At 35.4% G+C, this 20,326-nt stretch overlaps 1 protein-coding gene across 1 annotated transcript in view; it reads right to left on the bottom strand.

Annotated features, from left to right (window-relative positions):
* Positions 1-12,557: 12,557 nt before the first annotated feature.
* Positions 12,558-20,326, bottom strand: part of LOC150104182 (sodium channel and clathrin linker 1-like) — a 222,682-nt gene continuing 214,913 nt past the window's right edge. The window contains exon 18 of the mRNA XM_090396804.1: positions 12,558-12,796. Coding sequence (XP_090252930.1) covers positions 12,785-12,796 — 12 coding nt within the window. The 3' untranslated portion in view covers positions 12,558-12,784. The remainder of the gene's footprint in view (positions 12,797-20,326) is intronic.

The following is a 20,326-nucleotide window of genomic DNA, read 5'->3' as shown; positions in this document are numbered from 1 at the left end:
AACGAAGCGATCTCTGTTATGAAAGACTTCGTTTTGATATACAAGACGCTTGCTTTGCCGATGAGAACTGAGCCCTTGAGCATCATCAGTTGAAGATGCGTGTCGACTTACGAGATAAGATACATATTCAGAAATAACAAAAAACATCATTCAGTTCAGCCCTTTGAACTTATGCTACCAGGAACTTTTCGCTCATTACTCGTATAAGACTGTCTTGATAGCGGCGGTATATGTGTAAGGTCCAATACTTATACATGCTAATCGCGCCCCAGAAAAGATAGCCATAAAATCTGCAAACCCTGCTCTGTAGATAAAACACTGTGCTTTTTGGTACTCTTTTCCCAAACCACTTCAGCCCTTCCAATCAGCAGTGTTAGTCGTACGCAGGCTCTTTCTTAACATTTGCGGGACCCAGTGCAATACAAATGGAGATTCATATATCACGTCTAAATTTTTTCAAGTTATAGATCAAGCTAACAAACTTTTAAATAAAATGCGTTCTATCATCCTACCTTGACAAATATACCTTCATAACGACAAAACGAAAAATATGTAAATCTGTGGTTTTCATATGACTGAAAATCGGCAAGATATCAAAGATGGTTGAATTTAATCCTTATTGCACATGTCTAGGTGTTCTGTTGATGGTGTTTGGATGAATAATAAAATAAAGACGTAGATAATGCACAAATTATTACATATTTATTCCCTAAAATGTATTTCTTTTATTTTTAACTCTTATTTAATGAATTTATTTTTCTGTTTATGATATTGGGTCCTCTAAAACGCGGGACCCTATGAAGGTGCCATTCTTGTGCAATTCTTAGGGCGACACTGGTCACACGGCGGGCGTGACCCTCATCTACCACCAAAAGACATTCACAAACAGTAGTATTTTAACCCCATCCCACAGGGTGGAAAACGAAGAAGTCGTGCACTCAATCAGCCAAGGCTGCAATTTGGGTCGATTACTGCAGATTGAGAATTATTATAAGAAATTTATGCATTCATATTTAAATCACATTTCGCCAAACCTCACTTTCCTCCATGTGATATTTCCTGTAATTAACTTTGAGGTGACAGTATCAGTTGTGGTCATATTTATTTATTCCATAAAATGTATTATTCACACGCACAAGATCAGTATTCGCTCATCCGCTATTTTATATGGTCTTCACATTTGACAAGTAGTATTGTTTCCGCCAAATTTTGACCATCCTATAGGCAGTTTTCCCTCCTTCCTTCCCATTATGTATTTTTTTTTTAGATTATAGACTTTTGAACCCTCCATGGCAGTCGGATATCGCTGTGCATTCCTAGGCTTTGTTTAAAGTCCACAAGTTTTGTTTTGAAACAAGAAATTTTCGACCTTTGAGGGATTTCTCTCCTTCTCCTCCCCTTGAGTTGATAAAGAATATATATTAACAAGGGAAAAAATATCACCTAATGTAGACACTCATACTGCTTTAAGAAATAATGTACTTATTTTAAAAAAAGAAATAAAACTTGAAAATTCGGACTAAAGTGGGCCATTATAGATATTTTTTTTAAAAAAAAAAGAAATAATGTTTTTATCTTTTAAATGTTTGAAAACATTTAAAGCCTTAGCTTGTACTATTTAAAAGATCCGAGCGCTGCCAGACGTCCGTATATTCGCCTTTTATTAGTGTATTTGATAAAGGTTTCACTGGCCTGACAGCTGTTTTGAATTGATTACTTCTCTTCAGAGACCAGGCAGAAACCTTAAAAGAGCATGAACTCTCATTCAATACCGAAGCAATCCTATGTCAAAGAGTTGTCTTTTTCATAAGTGAACTTTCGGTCACTGTGTAATAGTAATTATCAAAGAAAGAGCCATATGGCTTCATTTCGATGACATAATTTACATAGAAATTGTGAATATTAAAGATCACAATGTCAAAGGTCTTGGAACTATTTGTGGGGGTCTGATAAAAATTAATTCAGTATTATCATCAAAGACAGGAATGGAGCAGTACTAACAGAACTGGAAATCAAAATCAAAAACAGATGGAAAGAATACTGTGGGGGAACTGTACAAAAGAATAAACAAAATTTTGGGAAGCCCTCTCACCAGGAAAATTTTAATTCGGAACCTCCCCCACTAGGGCATGAGGTCGAAAGAGCAGTTAAACAGCTTAATAGCAATAAGGCCCCGGGTGCAGATGGAATGCCAGCTGAGTTAATTAAGACTATGGAGGATGGAAGGATAAGATCGTTCTGTTGTGACCTATTCTTCTTATTCTATTCTATTAACTTTCTTATACTTTATATCCTACCGGCTGCGCCATTTATGTTGTGTTCCAATTTACGATTCTTATTCTATCTAACAATTTTCTCTTATCTATGTTCTATTATCTACGCACGAGATATCACCAAAACTCTACTAATACTTAAATTATTTCTCCCTTTAGTACCCCTAATATATGTATTTATACTGCGCCTTTTGGGATATTTAGTTTTAGATATTATATTCCAAAACAAGGAGAAAGAACTCAAATATGTCTGAAAGTGAAACTATGTTGCAGTCGTGACACTTTATCTCGTTTCTTAACATTAATTTCCCGCGTGATTAGGTTCGTAATTTTTCAAGTGGTGCATTGGACAGCAATTTCAGACAACTCTTTTATCATTGAACAAAGGTTTATTAAATTTCTTAACATGGTACAAAATCAATTATTTGTGATTACTCAATTTAATGCTAAACTAAATACAAACAAACTAACATTAGCTTATTACAAGTAATTGGGATATGATCCTTCAATGGGTATTACGATCATGCCTCCATAACAATTCAACACATAAATTCACTTGACATGGACAAATAAGATTAATTCACACTATTTAACTATTCAAACATAAGTGGATTAACTAAACCTTTTTCTGCACACACAACTATGACATTTTAACTTTCCTATACATTACAATAGACATGCAAAATTCTCAGGACACTTAATTTTTCACATAACATTAACACTAGCCAGCTTACTTTTAATATATTCTGTCAGATACTAAAGTCCTAGTATAAATTTTCCTTGGTCACTTCAACAGTTCCGTATTAGAATAATGATACTTATCACAGACGAATTTTAGTTAACATTAGATATATTTTACAGTACCTTTCTTTCTTGAGATTTTCATATGGATCTTTACCTTCTTCTGATTGAACTATCTTGATACAACCTCACCGATATTCTGCTTCTCCTACGTTCCTTTTGGAATTGAATTAGGCTTATGCTGGCTTAACTTTTCGTAACTCCGAACACACTCTGAATCATCTATATATCGGCTGTGCAACTCGCCACGTGGACATCGATTTCTTTACCTCTTTCCGTTTTTTGTAGTTGTCACTGAAGTTGGAACACAAAGAATATGCTTTCTTTTCCTCGACTATATGGCATTCTTCGCTTCTCCCATAGGAAATACGGAACCGAAATTCCGCTCACTTTCGTTTCTGTGTTGTGGCGTGGAGTTATGACTCCAATCTCGCCACTCAGGAAATCACTGTGAAATCCCTACGAAAGAGCTCGCGAAGGACTCTCCTGGAACGGAATCAAAACCAAAACCAAAAAAAAAAAGCCTTGTGGGGGGGGGGGGTTTCCAACCCTTTTATACCCGTTCTCCTAATGGCACTTTTTTTTTAACTTCTTTTCTCCGCCCCCTACTTGTTTTTACTTCACCGACCAATTAGGGTAGTTTTTCTGCCAAACGTCCTTTGATCGGCAAGCCTGTAATGATGTCTCAATCCGGGAATCGGCCCTGAGCGATAGTCTGTTGTTTTCCTTTGCTAGCCTCTAATTTAATCCCCTTTCCAAAATTTTCTATGAACTTACTTAATAACTTAATCTCTAGCCTCTCACATACAATCTCTTGTGACTAATCCTTTTCTGTCTTATTTAACTTTTCTCATTTAAATCATATCACAATATTAATATTTTCTTTCTTTTATTAGTTAGTTTAACAAAACCTTTATGTTTTATATATTTTATTGGATGCAAGAATCTTTCCTTTTCTTTCAATTAATTCAACTATTATCTTTCATGCAGGTTTTTTTAATTTATTTTATTTATTCTTCATGTTACACCATGATGGCTGAGAAGTCTATATTCTCAAGATATCAGGTGTAACAGTTCCAAGATTCATTACAAGGATATAGGTAACAGGATCATGGGCCAGAGACTGGAAAAAGTCAGTTTTCATACCACTACATAAAAATTGAGATATGAAGGATTGCAAGAACTATACAAAGCTATAGCAAGATTTTATTAAAGATCATTCTAAATAGGATTGAGGCAGAGATGCCTGAGGAACAAGCAAGTTTTAGGAAAGGTAAGGCTACCAGAGATCACTGAAAGCTATAAAGTATTTAGACTCCCTAATGGTAATGTGTTTCGTAGACTACTCTAAAGTTTTTGACTGTTCAGCATGTGAAACTGTAGGAAATAATGAAAAGAATGAGTTTTCCTCATCAGACTGATAGCTAAGCTGTACAAAGAGCAAGAAGTCATGGTAAAAACAGGTGTTGGATTAACTGATTGGCACAGGTTGGAAAGGGAGTTAGGCAAGGATGTTTGCTTTCTCCTCACTTGTTAGCATCTATGTTGAGGACATCATGTGTGTAGCATTAGATGAGCTCAAGACAGGAATTAAGATAGGTGGTAGATTGATTAGTAATCTGAGGAGGATATGCTGATGACACAGTATACTCCACTGTAACGACAAGGAAGAACTAGGAAAAATTCATCACAAAGTTAATGAGATCAGTAAGAACAGAGGACTTCAGCTGAATCCTAGCAAGACAAAGATTATGGTTCTCAAAGGAAATACAGACAGGAAAGCTCCTGAGAAACAAGTGTACATAAATGGAGAAAGAATTGAGGAAGTTGGCAAGTTCGAGTACTTAGGATCCATTATTAATGTGAAGAATTGCTGTTCAGAAGGCATCAGAAGAAGATTAGGAATGGCTAAAACAACAGTCAGAAACTTGTCTAAAATCTAGAAGGATGGATCTATCTCCATAGGAACAAAGGGGAGGATTTTGGGTGCAGCTGTTTTCTAACAGGGGACTTACAGATGTGAGACTTGAACCTAAAGTAGTCTGACAGGAAAAGCATAGCTGCTTTTGAGATGTTACAGAAGGCTGTTGAGGATATCATATACTGAAAGGTGGACAAATGGATGGGTGCTAGAAAGGACTAACGTTCCTGGAAAAAGAGGAAAGGGTACTGTTAATAAGATAGATGGATGGATAGTGTGTGTGTGTGTGTGTGTGTGTCAAGTGACTAATCTTCAGAGAGCTAAAGCCTCCAGAAAAAGCATACAATAGGACCACATGGCAAGGACTGGTGTGGCAGATCACCAAGTGACTATACAGCATCTGTTAATGTCTAATGAACAGGCTGATGGGTGGGTGGGTAGATTTATTCATGGCATTAATTTGTTGCTGTCCATGGCAGAACAAAATTTATATCACCGAAGTCAATTCTCACTATAGTAAACTGATAGAAATCACATGAACAGTTTAGTGTAGTGAATAGTTTACAATAACGAATTTTCTTTGAATGGTATTGCACCTATAGGACTTTGGTTGGAACACTTTTACAGTTTGTTAGAGTGAGTGAGTTTGTTATAACAGTGTTCACTGTAGTGAGAATCAAGTATCAGGGCTGCCACTAGTTCCCATGGCACTTTTGGTACAAATTAGTAAAATATGTTCCTTCAAGTAAACTCTTTTAATAGGGACATGATGATTTGTTATAAAATGGTTATGCCTTGCTTTAATAGAAACATATGATTACTAGATTTGACAGTCTTTTTTTCTTGCAACATTGTACAGCTTAAGTGGTTTTAAAACAATGTATATTGTCCACTGGCTGGTGATCATACTGGCAAATGTTTAACTTTGCCAATATTGGCCACCAACCAGTGGAGTTAAACATATCTTGAGAACTACAAAAGTATTTTGAAATGTATCTGGTAAATTATTGCTGCACATATATTGTGCAATACATCGATGGGAGATATACTAGATTTTCAAAAACAACTAAGATTCTTAGTTCCTCATACATTGATGCCTGATCCATATCACGTTCTTTACTACATTCATCAGTCAATTTTAATTATAAATTTTTACATAGTTGCAGTGGTTCACTTTCATCATAATTCTTCAAATGATATCAATTAAAATCCTAAAAAAAATGTTCAACTGAAATAACATCATTACACCTTTATTTTAAAGATGACACTGTTGTATCCAACATTATATATATATATATATATATAAGAAACCAATTTTTGACATTTAGTTTTGGATTGTGATGGCCTGATCATGGAATTCACAGCTGAAATGACTTCCCCTTCCTATTTTTTACTATATGTTAGATATATAGTTGATATCAACATCAAGAGACTACAATTTGTTCAGCATCAGTAATATAGTTTTCTTATTAAACATTGCTTCATTTTTCTATGAAGAATTTCTTAATCCTTTTGATGGTTTCAATGGCATTATGTACATTGAATTTTGGTTCCAGAATCATTTCACTTATCACATTTATGTCACTTAAAACAGAATGTCAAATTAGTACTAAGCAAATAAATTTAAAAGTGGATATTGTGAAAGTATACCTTTGGCCTTTGTTCTAAATTAATACCTTTGTTACTGTCATCAACAATTTCAAAAAAAAAAAGAGCATTGCATACCTGCCTTTAATTGATTTTTAGTGCCATGATGTCAAATATTTGATTGGGAAGTAGAATTGATGGTGGTTTCAAATTTATGTTTGGTGCATGTGTTTCGAATACAATCAAATTCAATTTAAAAAAAAATTTTTTTTTTTCAATACACTGATTCATTGACACCAAATAGTAGCTGTATAGTTCTAGGACTATATATATAAATCAAGCTGTGTCAAAACAGATTTTTGCTGCATTACTCACTGCCATGTTTAAAGAATGTGTAGAACAAAGAATAGTCAATTTATTTTCCACACATACTTGCAGCACAGCAGTATCCATGGCTCCTCAAATTATTTTTCTTTAGATTAAGTTTTTCTATTTCTATTTGTATTTTGGAAACCTCTCTATTCTACATGACTTACATCAGGGGTTATATATAAAATAACTGTGCAATATTTAGTATTGCTCAGTTATTTTTAGTAATATTTCATTCATCACATCTGCTATAAATTTCATTATTTTTATAAAATAGTTTTACATTTGAGTCTCTAAATAATGTGTAATATTATTTGATGCCAATGTTTGTATTCTGCTTATATGTTCAGCTACATTTAGTTATCAAATTCTGCAATGGTTTTAGATAAATGAAGAAAATTCCCTTTTGACTGTTAATATTTGGTTCTTTTATACTAAATATGAGACATTTTCTTTGGATTTGATTTGACCATGATTCTTTATAGAAAAAAATTCCCATTAACATGATCATAAACTTTCTTGAATGATCCTCAGAATGCTAGACTTTGCCAAAAACTAAATCATGTATACTACGTGCTCAACAGCATGGAAATATTTTTTTCACATTTTCATACAGTCTCTGTATTGCAGAATTAATAGTTATATACTGATAACTGATGAATGCACACCATCAGTAATGTTAGTATTCAAACTGAAAATTGATTTGGAGGAGGAAAAAGAAATCCATATATCATTATCAGCATCAAATTTCTGACATGTACCATCAAAGGGTGTACAGGATATGATAGTACTGCATGAAAAACTTACATCATTCCTAACATCCTATTTATAATTTTCCTCCAAATCAATCTGTTACCTGTCAAGACTCCAACATTACCAAATCTTATATTTCTGTCTTCTAAGGCACTTTTTACTGTATCAATCCACCTACATCTTGGTCTTCCTCTGGGCCTTTTTCCTTGTTTTGCTAATCTTTCTTCTCCCATTGTGTTTAAGTACACCTGAGATTAGCTCTGCTAACAATGTCAAGTTCTTTCCTAATACCCTCATTTTTAATATGTTGGCACTGATGCCACCTGTTTATGCCCCTAATCTTTCTCAGGCCTCTCACATACCTGTAGTCTCTAGTCTTTGGTTCAAGTGTTTTATTTCTAACCCAGCTCTCAGATCCATAAGTTAAACTTGTTTGAGTACTATCTTGTACAGCTAATTTAGTGTTTTGACTAATTTCTCTCTTATTCCATATGAAGTTATTCAGTTGACTTCCTACCATACCAGCTTTGTTGATTCAGTTGACTATTTCCATATTTAATTTATTATCTTCACTGAAAATTGTGCCTAGGTTAGCTGAAATGTTTTACTTGATCTGTAAGTTCTCCATTCACAATGCAGTTGATATTTTCAATGTTTCTGCCTATTTTCATTGTCTTGTTATTGCTGATTTTCATATCTAATTTATTACAATAGTTATTCAATTTAGTCAAGCAATCTTGCAAACTTGTACTGGATTTATTTTATTTAAAAGTATAACATCATCGGCATAAAGCTGTGATTGACATCTCCAATTTTGATATCAGGTTTAATACCACTTTCCTGCATAATGTGATTCCATATAGATAATGAATAAATAACAGAGGGGATAATATCCATGTCTGACACCAGATTTAACATTAAACTATCTAACTGCTGAATTACAACTCAAATAAAGACTAAGTATTGCTTGATATAATGTCCCATTGACACCATATAACTGTAGCATTTTGAATAGCTTCTCTCTCTTGGCACCTTGTCATATGCAGTTTCTGGATCTACAAAACTTAAATACAGATCTCTGTTATATTCCCATGATTTTTCAACTATCTGTCGTAAAGTGAAAATTTGATCCTGGCAGCCTCTATTTGGCTTGAATCCAGCTTGTTCTTCGCCAAGCTCCCCCTTCCACAATCCTTCTCAACCATTTCTCAAATATACTTGCATAAATCTTACTAGGCACACTAAGTAGGGAAATACATATGTAATTCTCATCTACTCCAGCTGCCTTTCCACATTTCAGGCTTTTGATGGCTTTTGTACTTCAAGTATGGATATGGATTCCTGATTGCATGCCTGTTGAGTGTTTTTTACCACTGTACTGTCACTGATCATTTCATTCAGCAATTTTTCAAAGTAATTACTCCATACATCAAGAATATCATTTTCTCCAGTTTTCATGTCACCTTTATCATCTCTAATTCTTTTTACAACACTCTTTCAGCAGCTCCCAGAATATCTTACCATCTTTATTTTCTATGTTCTTACCAAAGCCTCCTTTGGGTCTCTTTCCTGCTATTGTGACATTAAACACCTGTTTTTTCACACATTCTATTTAAGTGGCCAAACTACCTTAGATTAGCTCTGCTGACACATTCATCATCATCATTAATCTCCTATCAACAATTTTCCTCCATATTGTTAAACTTGGGTTCCAATTTTATTTTAATATTTGTATTCATATATATATCTTTATATTTATCTTCTGTTCTGACTTATCCCCTTAAGTAATTTTTTAATCTAACATCAGTGAGTCATGTCTTAACTATTAATCTAGGCCAATGAGCAATTTTACAAGATGTGCACGTGGGCTATGAAGACAAGGGAAATGTCATTAATTGGCGCCAATTCCTTTGTTTCAATTCTGGTACTGGTTCTTTTTTTATTTTAGGGAAAATTTATATTTATACTGCGCCACCCTAAAATGTATTTGATGAATATTTATTCATGGAACCAAAGTCTAGATCAGCACACTGTCTCGTAATTCTTAAGCACTTAGCAGAGTATTCTCAATTAATCTCACTGTTGGGATTTATCTTGCAGTCATAGCCCCTTTTTTATGTTTGTTATTCTTACTTCCTGCCTTGGTTCGAACTTTTATGAATGGTTCAGTAAAATGAAAATCAGGCAAGTCTTATATTCATTTCAAAAGAAATTAACATTTAATTCACTGAATAGACATAATACATGTTATAAGAAATTTTTACTGACATAAAATTAATCTTGATAATATTGGGAAGTGAGTAGTTTCACTTATGATTGCTAAATTTCCTTTAACACATTAGATCATAATTTCATACCATTAATTCTAACAAAGATCTAACTCTCATCTATATATGACACCATTAAAGGCTATTCTTTCTATTCATATACATTCACAATTATTCCACTTAAAGTATAGCGTTCCTAAGTTTCATCAGCATAACTCCTAAAGTTCTTTCAATGAGGGCTCAGTCCTGAGTTGAAGATTTTACCTATATCTAATTATTGCCCCCCTACACAGTTTTACATAACAAATAAGCGTCTACATTACCAGTAGTTGGGGATGCACTAGGCCATCATGTGTATCCCTACAGCACCTTCAATTTCTGTGATCTGGAACTTTACTGTGTCTGGTCATTCCTTAGCCTAGAACTGCCCATGGATACTGCAGCTTGCTGTGATGACCACTCCAGTACAGGGAACAAGAAAAAAGCCATGAGCTGGCACTGCAGCGCCTTTTAAAACGCAGGTGGTAATGGCAATACGGCGTGAACTCAGTGACTTCAAGAGAGGTGTCATCGTGGGCTGTCACATTGGTGGCATGTCCATATGTGCCATTGCTGCTTGACTGGAGCATGCAAAATCAACAGTTTGCGATGTGATCAACAAATAGAGATATTCTGATATCAGTAGTGCAGGAAAACACAAAGGATTCCCACCAAAATTGACAAACAGGGACAGGAGGATGTTAAAATAAAACTGGTGGCATGCAAAATCCGGCTACAATCGGCACAGACCATCAGTGATGAGTTTCAGAGTACCAGTAACACCATGGTGAGCACTAATACTTTACAAAATACACTCCATTTACTGGGTTTCCACAGAAGAGCAGCAGCAAACAAGTGGAACATCACAAAAACGAACAAGGCGGCTTGTCTGGCCTGGTGCAGACAGCATGTGAATTGGACAATTGACCAGTGGAAAACAGTACTCTGGAGGAATGAATCAAGGTTCACCCGTTTCCCATCTGATGGCGGGGTGAGGTTGTGGAGGCAGCTTGGTGAACACTTGTTACCATAGTGTGTTACATCCACAGTGAAGTTTCTGGTGGAGAAGTAATGGTGTGGGGTGCATTAAGCTGGTTTGGAGTGGGATCACTGCTCGTTGTCCATGGTTCCACGAAGGCAGCTTAGTACCTTGATATTCTGTATAATTAGGTGTTGCCTACACTATGGAGTTTTAATGGAATGGACCCATGTTACTATCAAGATGACAATATCTATGCCACAAAGCTACAGCTGTTATGGAATAGTATGAAGAGATGAGTGTTAAACGACTGCCCTGGCCTGTACGGAGTCCTAATTTCAACCCCATCGAACACCTGTGAGACAAATTGGAATGGCAATTGGGGTCTAGAGCAGCACTTCCTTGATCTGTCGCTTAACTCAGTGCTGCTTTGATGGAGGAATGGAGACGAATTCCACCAGAATGTCTGCCACACATTGGTGGAGGGCCTCCCTCAAAGGGTGCAGGAGGTGATCAAAGCCAAAGGTGGACATACCTGATATTAGGGTTCACTTGCTGGTATTAGTTGTAAATTGCTGAAGTGTCTGGACAATTATTGGAAGATAGTGTATACCCACCCTGATAAAACAAGACACTTGACTTCCATTTTTCATAAAACTGCAATATGCAAATTGCTTATATATGGAGCCAACAAAGTTAATCAGCTTAAAAAAAAAAAAAAAATAGCTAACGCCTTTTTATTTCCGTATATAGGGAGTAGGCGAGGCCGTTTTTAGCCCTATCTATTTAACAAAGTTAATAATAAAAATAAAAAATTTCAAAATAATAAAGATGTCTATTACTAAATATATGAAGAGCCAAAGGCTTCAATTCGGTGACATATAACTTGTTTAAGTTAAGGGATATTACATCCCATATTGTTTCTTAGCTGAATAAGAAACTCAAAAGAGTTTCATGCCGAATATAGAAATTATATAAAGTTTGGCGATTCCAAGCGTAAGCAAATACCTGGATAGCAGCAACTGACCCTTAAGGTAGTGCAAGCTGAGGCAACTCATAGCAAAGGTGGAGCAAGCTCCGAACACTATTCTTGATATTTACCCATAATGTAAACATAGCTCCTAGGAGCTATATTACTGTTCACATTATGAGAGAAGGTCACTACCCAGACCGGTTTCAACCTTCATTGAGGTCTCATCAGTGAGTAGGTAGACCTAATTAATACCAAGTTTGTAGCAAACAGAACTTACATCCCTTCTATGAGAATTGCCAAGTGGTGTCCTAATAGAGTTTCTTATTCGGCTAAGAAACAATATGGGATGTAATATCCCTTAACTTAAACAAAAATGTCTATGATGTGAATGTTGTGCACCACCTAACAACTGTATGCAACAGCCCTGTCAATTACAGCAGAAGGCCCACGCTGATTTAGATAAAAAAAGAAACAATTCAGATAAATTTTTACTGAAAAAAATGAACTCTCAACATATATTTTGATGTGTTCACTCACTGTACTGAAATATTGCATGTACTAAGAAATAATACGATTACTGGAAAACAAAAGGTGGTTCCTTGATAAAAAAAATAAACTTTATTTTCAAGGTATACTACACAAATTCAATAAATTACTTATTATATACAATGCAATATAACAATGTCATTGAAAGATATTCTGACATACAACTTCAGATGTCTCCATAATCTAAATCTTTAGCAAAAAATATTCCAAAAATAAAATCCTAGGTGTCCCAAGCAGTGATAAGAAGAGATTTTCACTTCTTTTTTCCCCCTCTTTTTACCTATATCCCTGAAACAAGCAAAAAAATATATAATTTCCACAAGATATGGTTGCATTTCAGTGAAGACAATATCAGCCCAAAATACTTTGAATCCCATGTGATGTTACTAAAAATGTTGTATGAAGATAAATTGCATACTATAGTGCCATACAAAATATGGCATGTTCTGAAAGATTTCAATCAATTTTGCAGCTCCCTCAAAAAAAGAGAGAGAGAGAATCAATTATAGTAGGATGAAATTTTTATGTGAGATCTCTCTCCTCTCCACACACACACACACACCACTAAGCACAATATTGTATTGTTAAATAGTCTATAAAAACTAACCTTATCCATATAACAAATTTACTCACTATAACAAGCTATCAAAAAGTCCTGACCAAAATCCCATAGGAACAATGCTATTCTAAAAGAAATTCATGGCAAACTGCACTATAACAAACTATTCCTGTGGTAGCCCTGATTGTGCTCTAATCTTTGCTCAAGTCACGTGGTTAGCAGAGTGGCTATGCGCTTCGCAACCATATGCCTGGGGAAGGAGTGTCCTAGGTTCGATTCCCGTCAATGACATGAGGAGCTTAAGGATCTTCCTCAGCCATAGCCAGTCTTGGGCATGGACAGCAGATTTTCTCCCCAGTTTATCTGGGGTTTTTCCTCCCGCAAGCAGTGTGTTCACGGAGCAAACCAGCCCATTAACACACATGGATTACAGTCAGGAATACTTAAGACCCAGTCATAGACCTGATTTGTCAGCTATGCTGGTCCCGAGCATAGCTGACAAATAAAATTCAGTGTAAAAGGGGCCTCACGGCCATTATATCATCATACGAATAATAATAATAATTTGCTCAAGTTCCAAGGATGACCCCCGTCCTTGTTCTGTTCCCTCCAATCAATAATTTCCTGGAGAACAATTCCAACAATGTAATTTAAGGCCTGTAAGTTTTTTATACCAAAATGCATAACTTGACACTTTTTCATGTTAAACTGGTAGTATGCCTCTTGGTGGAGAAGACTCTAAGTTATCTATTATCCTATATTCACACTGTCAGCTTATTTAAATCATTCTGCAAGCTCTCTACATCATCGTGATTAACTATTACAGTATCCAATTTTGCATTATCAGCAAACAACAATCTCTTTAAATCATTTCCTATATTATTCAATGTACAAATTAAATAGTGGTAGTTAGTTCTGTGGCACACCACTAGTCGCTTGACTTCTCCTGGATTTTGCTCTTTGGAATCTGCCCATTAGTTACCTTTGTATCCCTATCACAAGCTTCACAGACTTTGCTTTAATATGAGTAACAGAATTTCATGTTCCTTGGAATTCCTTTCAAATGCCTTTGCAAAATGTAGCATTATCATTGTGTAGCCAATACCCATTATCCAACTTGTCTCATTCTATTATAAAAAAAAATTAGTAAATTACTAAGGCAAGACCCCCTCCCAACAAAGCATGCTATCCCCCATAAAGTATCGACATTCTTATCCACCCTTCCACAATTTTATCTTTGACCAAATTCTTCAGTACTTTTACGACCACTCCCACCCAAGATAAATATTTATTTCAATTAAGCCTCAATATTCATTGAGACTTAAATGAAACAATCTAATCAGAGATAATGCCAATTCCTTTGCACATTCTTGTAACATGCAGGCTACTATCTAATAGTCAGTATTGGCTTGGTTTGGTTTATAGTTTATTTGGCACAAAGACAACAACACAGGTCATACTGTGCCATACTAAAGGTTACAACTATACATAAGCAGTTACAGAAAATTGTAAACAATATGTCTGTACAAAATTCTAGTTCCACAACGCAGCATCTATAGATAAACAGAACTGCTGCAGAGGGCACAGCAACACACAAGGTCAGAGGTTATTATGGTAGTACAAAAATAGTTAACAATATAAGTTAATACACAAAATACTCAACACCAAGCCAAGGAATGCAGTATCTACATATATGTAAAATTATAACATGTGCTTTTACAGCAATAGAAAAATAGGCAAAAAGAGATTATTATACAATATGCATGGATGAAAATTAAATTTAGCAATGCAGTATAAACAGAATTTAGCAATACATATAAACAGAATTACTAGAAGGTACACAAATAGACAAGGTGTCCTACAGCAATACATGATTAGTCGAAAAATAAACTAGTAAATAAAATGCATATACAAAATTTAAGTTAAACAATGCAGTATCTACATATAAACAAAATTACTGCAGAGGTTTCAACAGTACAGGTTAACATATGCATAAACAAAACAAATCAAGGAAAGCAGTATCTATATATAGTAAGATTACAACAAATGTTATTATATTAATACATAAAGAGTCAGAAAGGAATTATTATACAGCATATATGTATAAAAATTAAGTTTAGCATTGTGGTATTTACATATTAACAAAATTACAACAGGGTGACATAAATATACAAGATCAAGGCCTACAGTTAACACATAATTGGTCAAAATTTAAACTAATGATATGTATATATAATAATATGTATGTATAAAAGTTAAGTTAAGCAATATACTATTTACATATAAACAAATTTACAGTCAAATGTTTTGTACAAATTAATTCTTTCTAAAAAATTAAAAACATCATGCAATCTGCTAGCATTTCCCTCAGTATTGGTTAGATAGGTGAAAATTTCATTCCTCTCTCGTGTAAATTGTTGACATATGATAAATAGTAAGTTGTGTATTTCATTTTTCACATATGAGAGGGTCATCAGCTCTCAGTAAATAAGAATGCGTAAGGTGACTGTGACCTATGTGGAGCCTAGCAAAAACAACCTCCTCCCTTCTCTTTGTATGTTGACTAGAATTCCAGTGCTTAATTTCAGGTTTAATGTCATATAATTTGTTTTCCAATGTTTCCTGCCATGTTGACTCCCACCGAGCAATTAGCTTTGATCTTATAAGCTGTCCGTAGTCTGTATATGGAACTGTCAAACAGTACATGGAGAAGGTATCAGCTGCATCTACAGCCTCATTTCCCTTAATTGCGATGTGGCTGGGAATCCAGCAGAACTGAACATCAAAATTAAGGATTTTCATTTTGTGAAACAGGTGTAGCACCTCATAAAGGTACTGGATGTTGATTATACATAGGAGAGGAAATAGCCTGTAAAGAGCTCAATGAGTCTGTGTAAATTATACACTTTTTGGTAGCAGTTTTCTTTTATATGCACAAGTGCAAGCTGAATGGCATGTAACTCTTCTGTATAATTATTGCAGTCTGGTGGGATCTGATTTGAGATAATAATGTCAGGAAACATAGCCAACAGAGATATTAGTTCTTGAACCATCAGTATAGATAGGTATTGGCACTGAGAGCCTGCAGTAACTATGAACTTCCCACATCAGTTCCTGTCACATATGTTACTGCAATATCTTTATATCGGGATGACAGACCCTTGCAAAATCAGTCAGTAACTCAACTATTTCATCTACTTCTATTACATCTCCACCATCAGCACTTGTTAAGGTTATTCTTCCATAGTCATTTTTCCTTTTACTTATTACACAGTCAAAAAACTCTGGGATTTCCTTTAGCCTGCTTGGCTAATTTCCTCTCATAATCTGATTTTGTCTCATACCATGTTTCGTTCCATACCATGCTATTCTTCCTGTGCCCTGTACTGCTCATAGGCTTGCTGTTCACTTGTCTCCTTATATATTCTTCACAACATATTACTACTATTATTTATTTATTTTTTTTTTTTCAAGCTCCTGCTTATTAATGCTACTCATATATCTTACTTCTGCCTGATTTTAACCTTGGGCATACACTCTGATACTGCTTCCTTCAGACATCCCTTCCCTTGAAGACTCTTATGCCACTTCAATCTGCCTGCAAACTTGCAATAAATATACAATTTTCTTAACTAAAAATTAATATTTTGCAACTTCCCAAGCAATACTATTTCTATTTTTTTAAATTTTTTTATGAATGGATGACTGGCACAATAAAATACGTAGAAAACAAAGGATGAAGTCCACTGACAGCTGTGTGGCAACAATTCAGTGTGTGTGCAGGAACATTTCAGTTACTGCACAGCTGCACATCCACACAGGTTAGAGGAAACACTGCTCTCAAGACAAGACAATATGATTACCCTGCCCATTTGGAGGAAATGTGACTACCTTGATTATAGACAGATCCTTTGATGCTATTCACCAGACCTGGCACTTAAATCCCAAGTCTTCTCCATCATGTGCTGTTTCAAGTAATTATCTCAGTAAATTGAATAAATTCCATTTCCTTCCCATTAAGTGATCTTTCCTCATAGTTAGTCTTTTATAATTACTCAGCTTGCATTTATCATGCTAATTTTTGGAAGTTTTTTCACTTGGTTTAATCCTTTATCCAAATGTAAGCAAACAAAGTTTGCACCACTATTTTCAGGACTGGGGCAACTCGTCTATTGAAGCTAATGACTTCACATCACTTGCCTTAGTATCCCATAATGCAAAGCACATATCCTTATGGGTATGTATAATGCTATGCATTATGGGAAGGGCTACTATCCAGACTTTTCTGTTAAACTTGGTAAAAGTTTTACCGAAATGCACCAAATGCTTCAAAAAGAATACGGTGATGAATGCTTATCCCGTACTCAAGTTTACGAGTGGTTTAAACTATTTCAAAGTAGTCGTGAGATGCTTGAGGATGACGAAAAGCTGGGCTGTCCAAAAACTGGACTGAGCGAAGTTAACATCAAAAAGTGTATAATTTCATCAAAGAAAACCCGAAATTGTCCATGAGATTGATTGAAGATGAATTGGGGATTCCAAAATCAACTGTGCACAACATTTTGACTGAGAGTTTGGGCCTTCGTAAACTGGATTGATTCGTGATTTGTTAGCCAAAGTTGACCGACGACCAAAAAATGTATCGAATTGAACACTGCAAGGACCTCATTAAAACCACTCATAAGGACTCAAACTTCCTTGAAACGATCGTTACTGGTGACGAAATGTGGTGTTTTGAGTATGAGCCGGAAACAAAGCACCAGAGTGCTGAGTGGAGACCACCAGAAGAGGGGCATCCGAAAAAAAAGTCACTTGGGGAATCAAAAGTAAAGACAACTGATTTATTTCTACGATAGCAAGGGCATTATCCACAAAGAATTCCTTCCACCTGGCCAAACGGTCAATGGTGAGTTTTATCTCAAAGTTTTGAAGCGATTGATAGCGAGAATTCATTGTATACGGCATGAATATCATGATGCAGGCAGCTGGTCACTTTTGCATGATAATGCACCATATCATCTTTCAAACATTGTGAGACAGTTTTTGAGCAAAAACCAAGTTTGTGTGTTGGATCACTCACTGTATTCACCTGATTTTAGCACCCTGTGACTTCCTTCTCTTCCCCTGACTTCATTTGCCAATGAAAGGAAAGCGATACAACACCATTGAAAACATTCAAGTGGCAATAACCACGACCCTCACAACAGTATCTCAAAAACCGATATAAAAAACTCATTTAATGAATTAATTGACTGTGCCAAACGCTGTATCGAAGCTGAGGGAAAGTATATTGATTGTAATAAATGAATTGAATAATTATAATTGGCTTGTGTTTTATTTTCTATCAAAAGTTCAGTTTCTTTTTGGACAGGGGGTGTAGAACTTAATTATATCCAGGACACTTTTTTGGCAAATAGCTTCACAAAATCAACAGAGCTCTCTATTACCAAAAATTCCATTAGCATTCTCTATACCTAGGACCCCTCAGAAAGATTTTCACATGTTCTAACAAGGCATGACATGCCAACCTCCTTCAAGCCATACCAAAAATTAGCTATCCTTTCTGTTCATCAAAATATCCTCTCCATCATGCTGACCATCTACAGCATCCCTTACTCCTGCAAACTTTCGTACTTTGAACAAACACGAAAAACAGCTAATATCCATCTGGAGGAGCACAGAAACTATATCTATTACCTGCACTAAATAAAAATCACTGGATCCAATGGAACAAAATATCCTTTTTATACAGAAGCAGATATAAATCTGAGAGACACTGCTACTCCAGTACAACATTTGACAAATCTGAACAAATTTGGCTGCCTCACTTTACCAAAAATCTGAAAGACTATTATCTATAAGATCTTCAAACACGATTCCATTACTGCAACTGTAGAAGGTGCCAGTTAAGACTGTAGGATCCCACCTTTTATACTCAGTCTGTGTTTACCTTCCACAAGTATGCCTGTGTGAATGTGCTTAGTTTTATTTCTTTGTGCCCAAGAAGATGTCATGGTGACCAAAACAAACTTTGTAATTATTATCTCTAGATGTGTGTTTTCTCCACTGTACATCAATATGAGTCAGCTGTGCCCATGTAGGCTCATGGTACCACAGGAGGTTCTACTAAGGAAGTTGCACATAAATTTTTTGAGTAATTAGAGAGGACAGATGATGCAGGACATAGAGTAAAGCTGGTCCTTGAAGGAGATTTCAAGAGCAGAGGGAAATGAATCCCAGACAAGTAGACAATATAGGCAACAGGAACAATCTTCACTCTTATTTATCATCTATGTGAATTCACAATATGAAGAAAAGTAGCCTCAAACCTGATTTCACAAATTGGAGATATTCAACTTAGCTCTTTACTTTATGCAGGTGATGTTATACTCCTAAATAAGTCCAGGAGTCTAACTAGACTGAATAACTGTTATAAATTTGGTACGAAAATCAGCAATAAAAATACAAAAACTATAAAAATAGGCAGGCACGTGAGAAACACCTATATTCTCAATGAAATACTTATAAAACAAATAAAAATTTCTGTTATTTAGGCACACAACTTTTAGTGATGTTGATGGCAAATTAAATATGAAAATAAACAACAAAATAAGCAAACCTGGTATGGTGGGGAAAGCCAAATGAATAAATATGGAATAATAAAGAGATTAGCACTAACAGTACATAAAACAGTGTTCAAACTAATTCTAACTTATGGATCTGAGAGGTGAGTCAGAAACAAAGCAACTGTTCAGATTAGGATAGCAGATATGTGCATTTTGAGAAAAATTAGGGGATAGAAGAGATGGAATGAATTGAAGCATCATATTAAAAATGAAGATATTAGGAAAGAACTTGATATTATTAGCATTCAAAAAAGAGTGTGAGCCTCTGTAGCTCAGTTAGTATAGATGAAGCCCTTTGGTTAGAAAAGACCTGGGTTCGATTCCCATCAGTGACGTGAGGAACCTTTATTTGGTCTCTTTCGACTAAAGGTGAGTTTCACCCGGAAACTCGGTTTTTCACCCCCCAGAAGCAAACAGGCAAAAACAGCACATGACACAGTACACGTGCATCTACAGACATTGGATAGACTGGGAGGCATAGGGCTAACCACCTTATCCTTGATATGGTGGTGGTTAAATGAAGAGAAAATCCTTGACACTGCAAGGTTAAAAAAGAGGAGGGAAGGAAGAAGAAAAAAAAAAAGGTGAGCTGAACTGATCTAATATGGTATGGTCACCTCGTTACATGTTGAC

This window comes from Typopeltis vanoorti, chromosome 8 (genome assembly GCF_054136105.1).
Source record: "Typopeltis vanoorti isolate ZY-2024b chromosome 8, IOZ_Tvanoo_1.0, whole genome shotgun sequence".
Lineage (NCBI taxonomy): Eukaryota > Metazoa > Arthropoda > Arachnida > Uropygi > Thelyphonidae > Typopeltis > Typopeltis vanoorti.
This window is presented reverse-complemented; position numbering and strand designations above follow the sequence as displayed.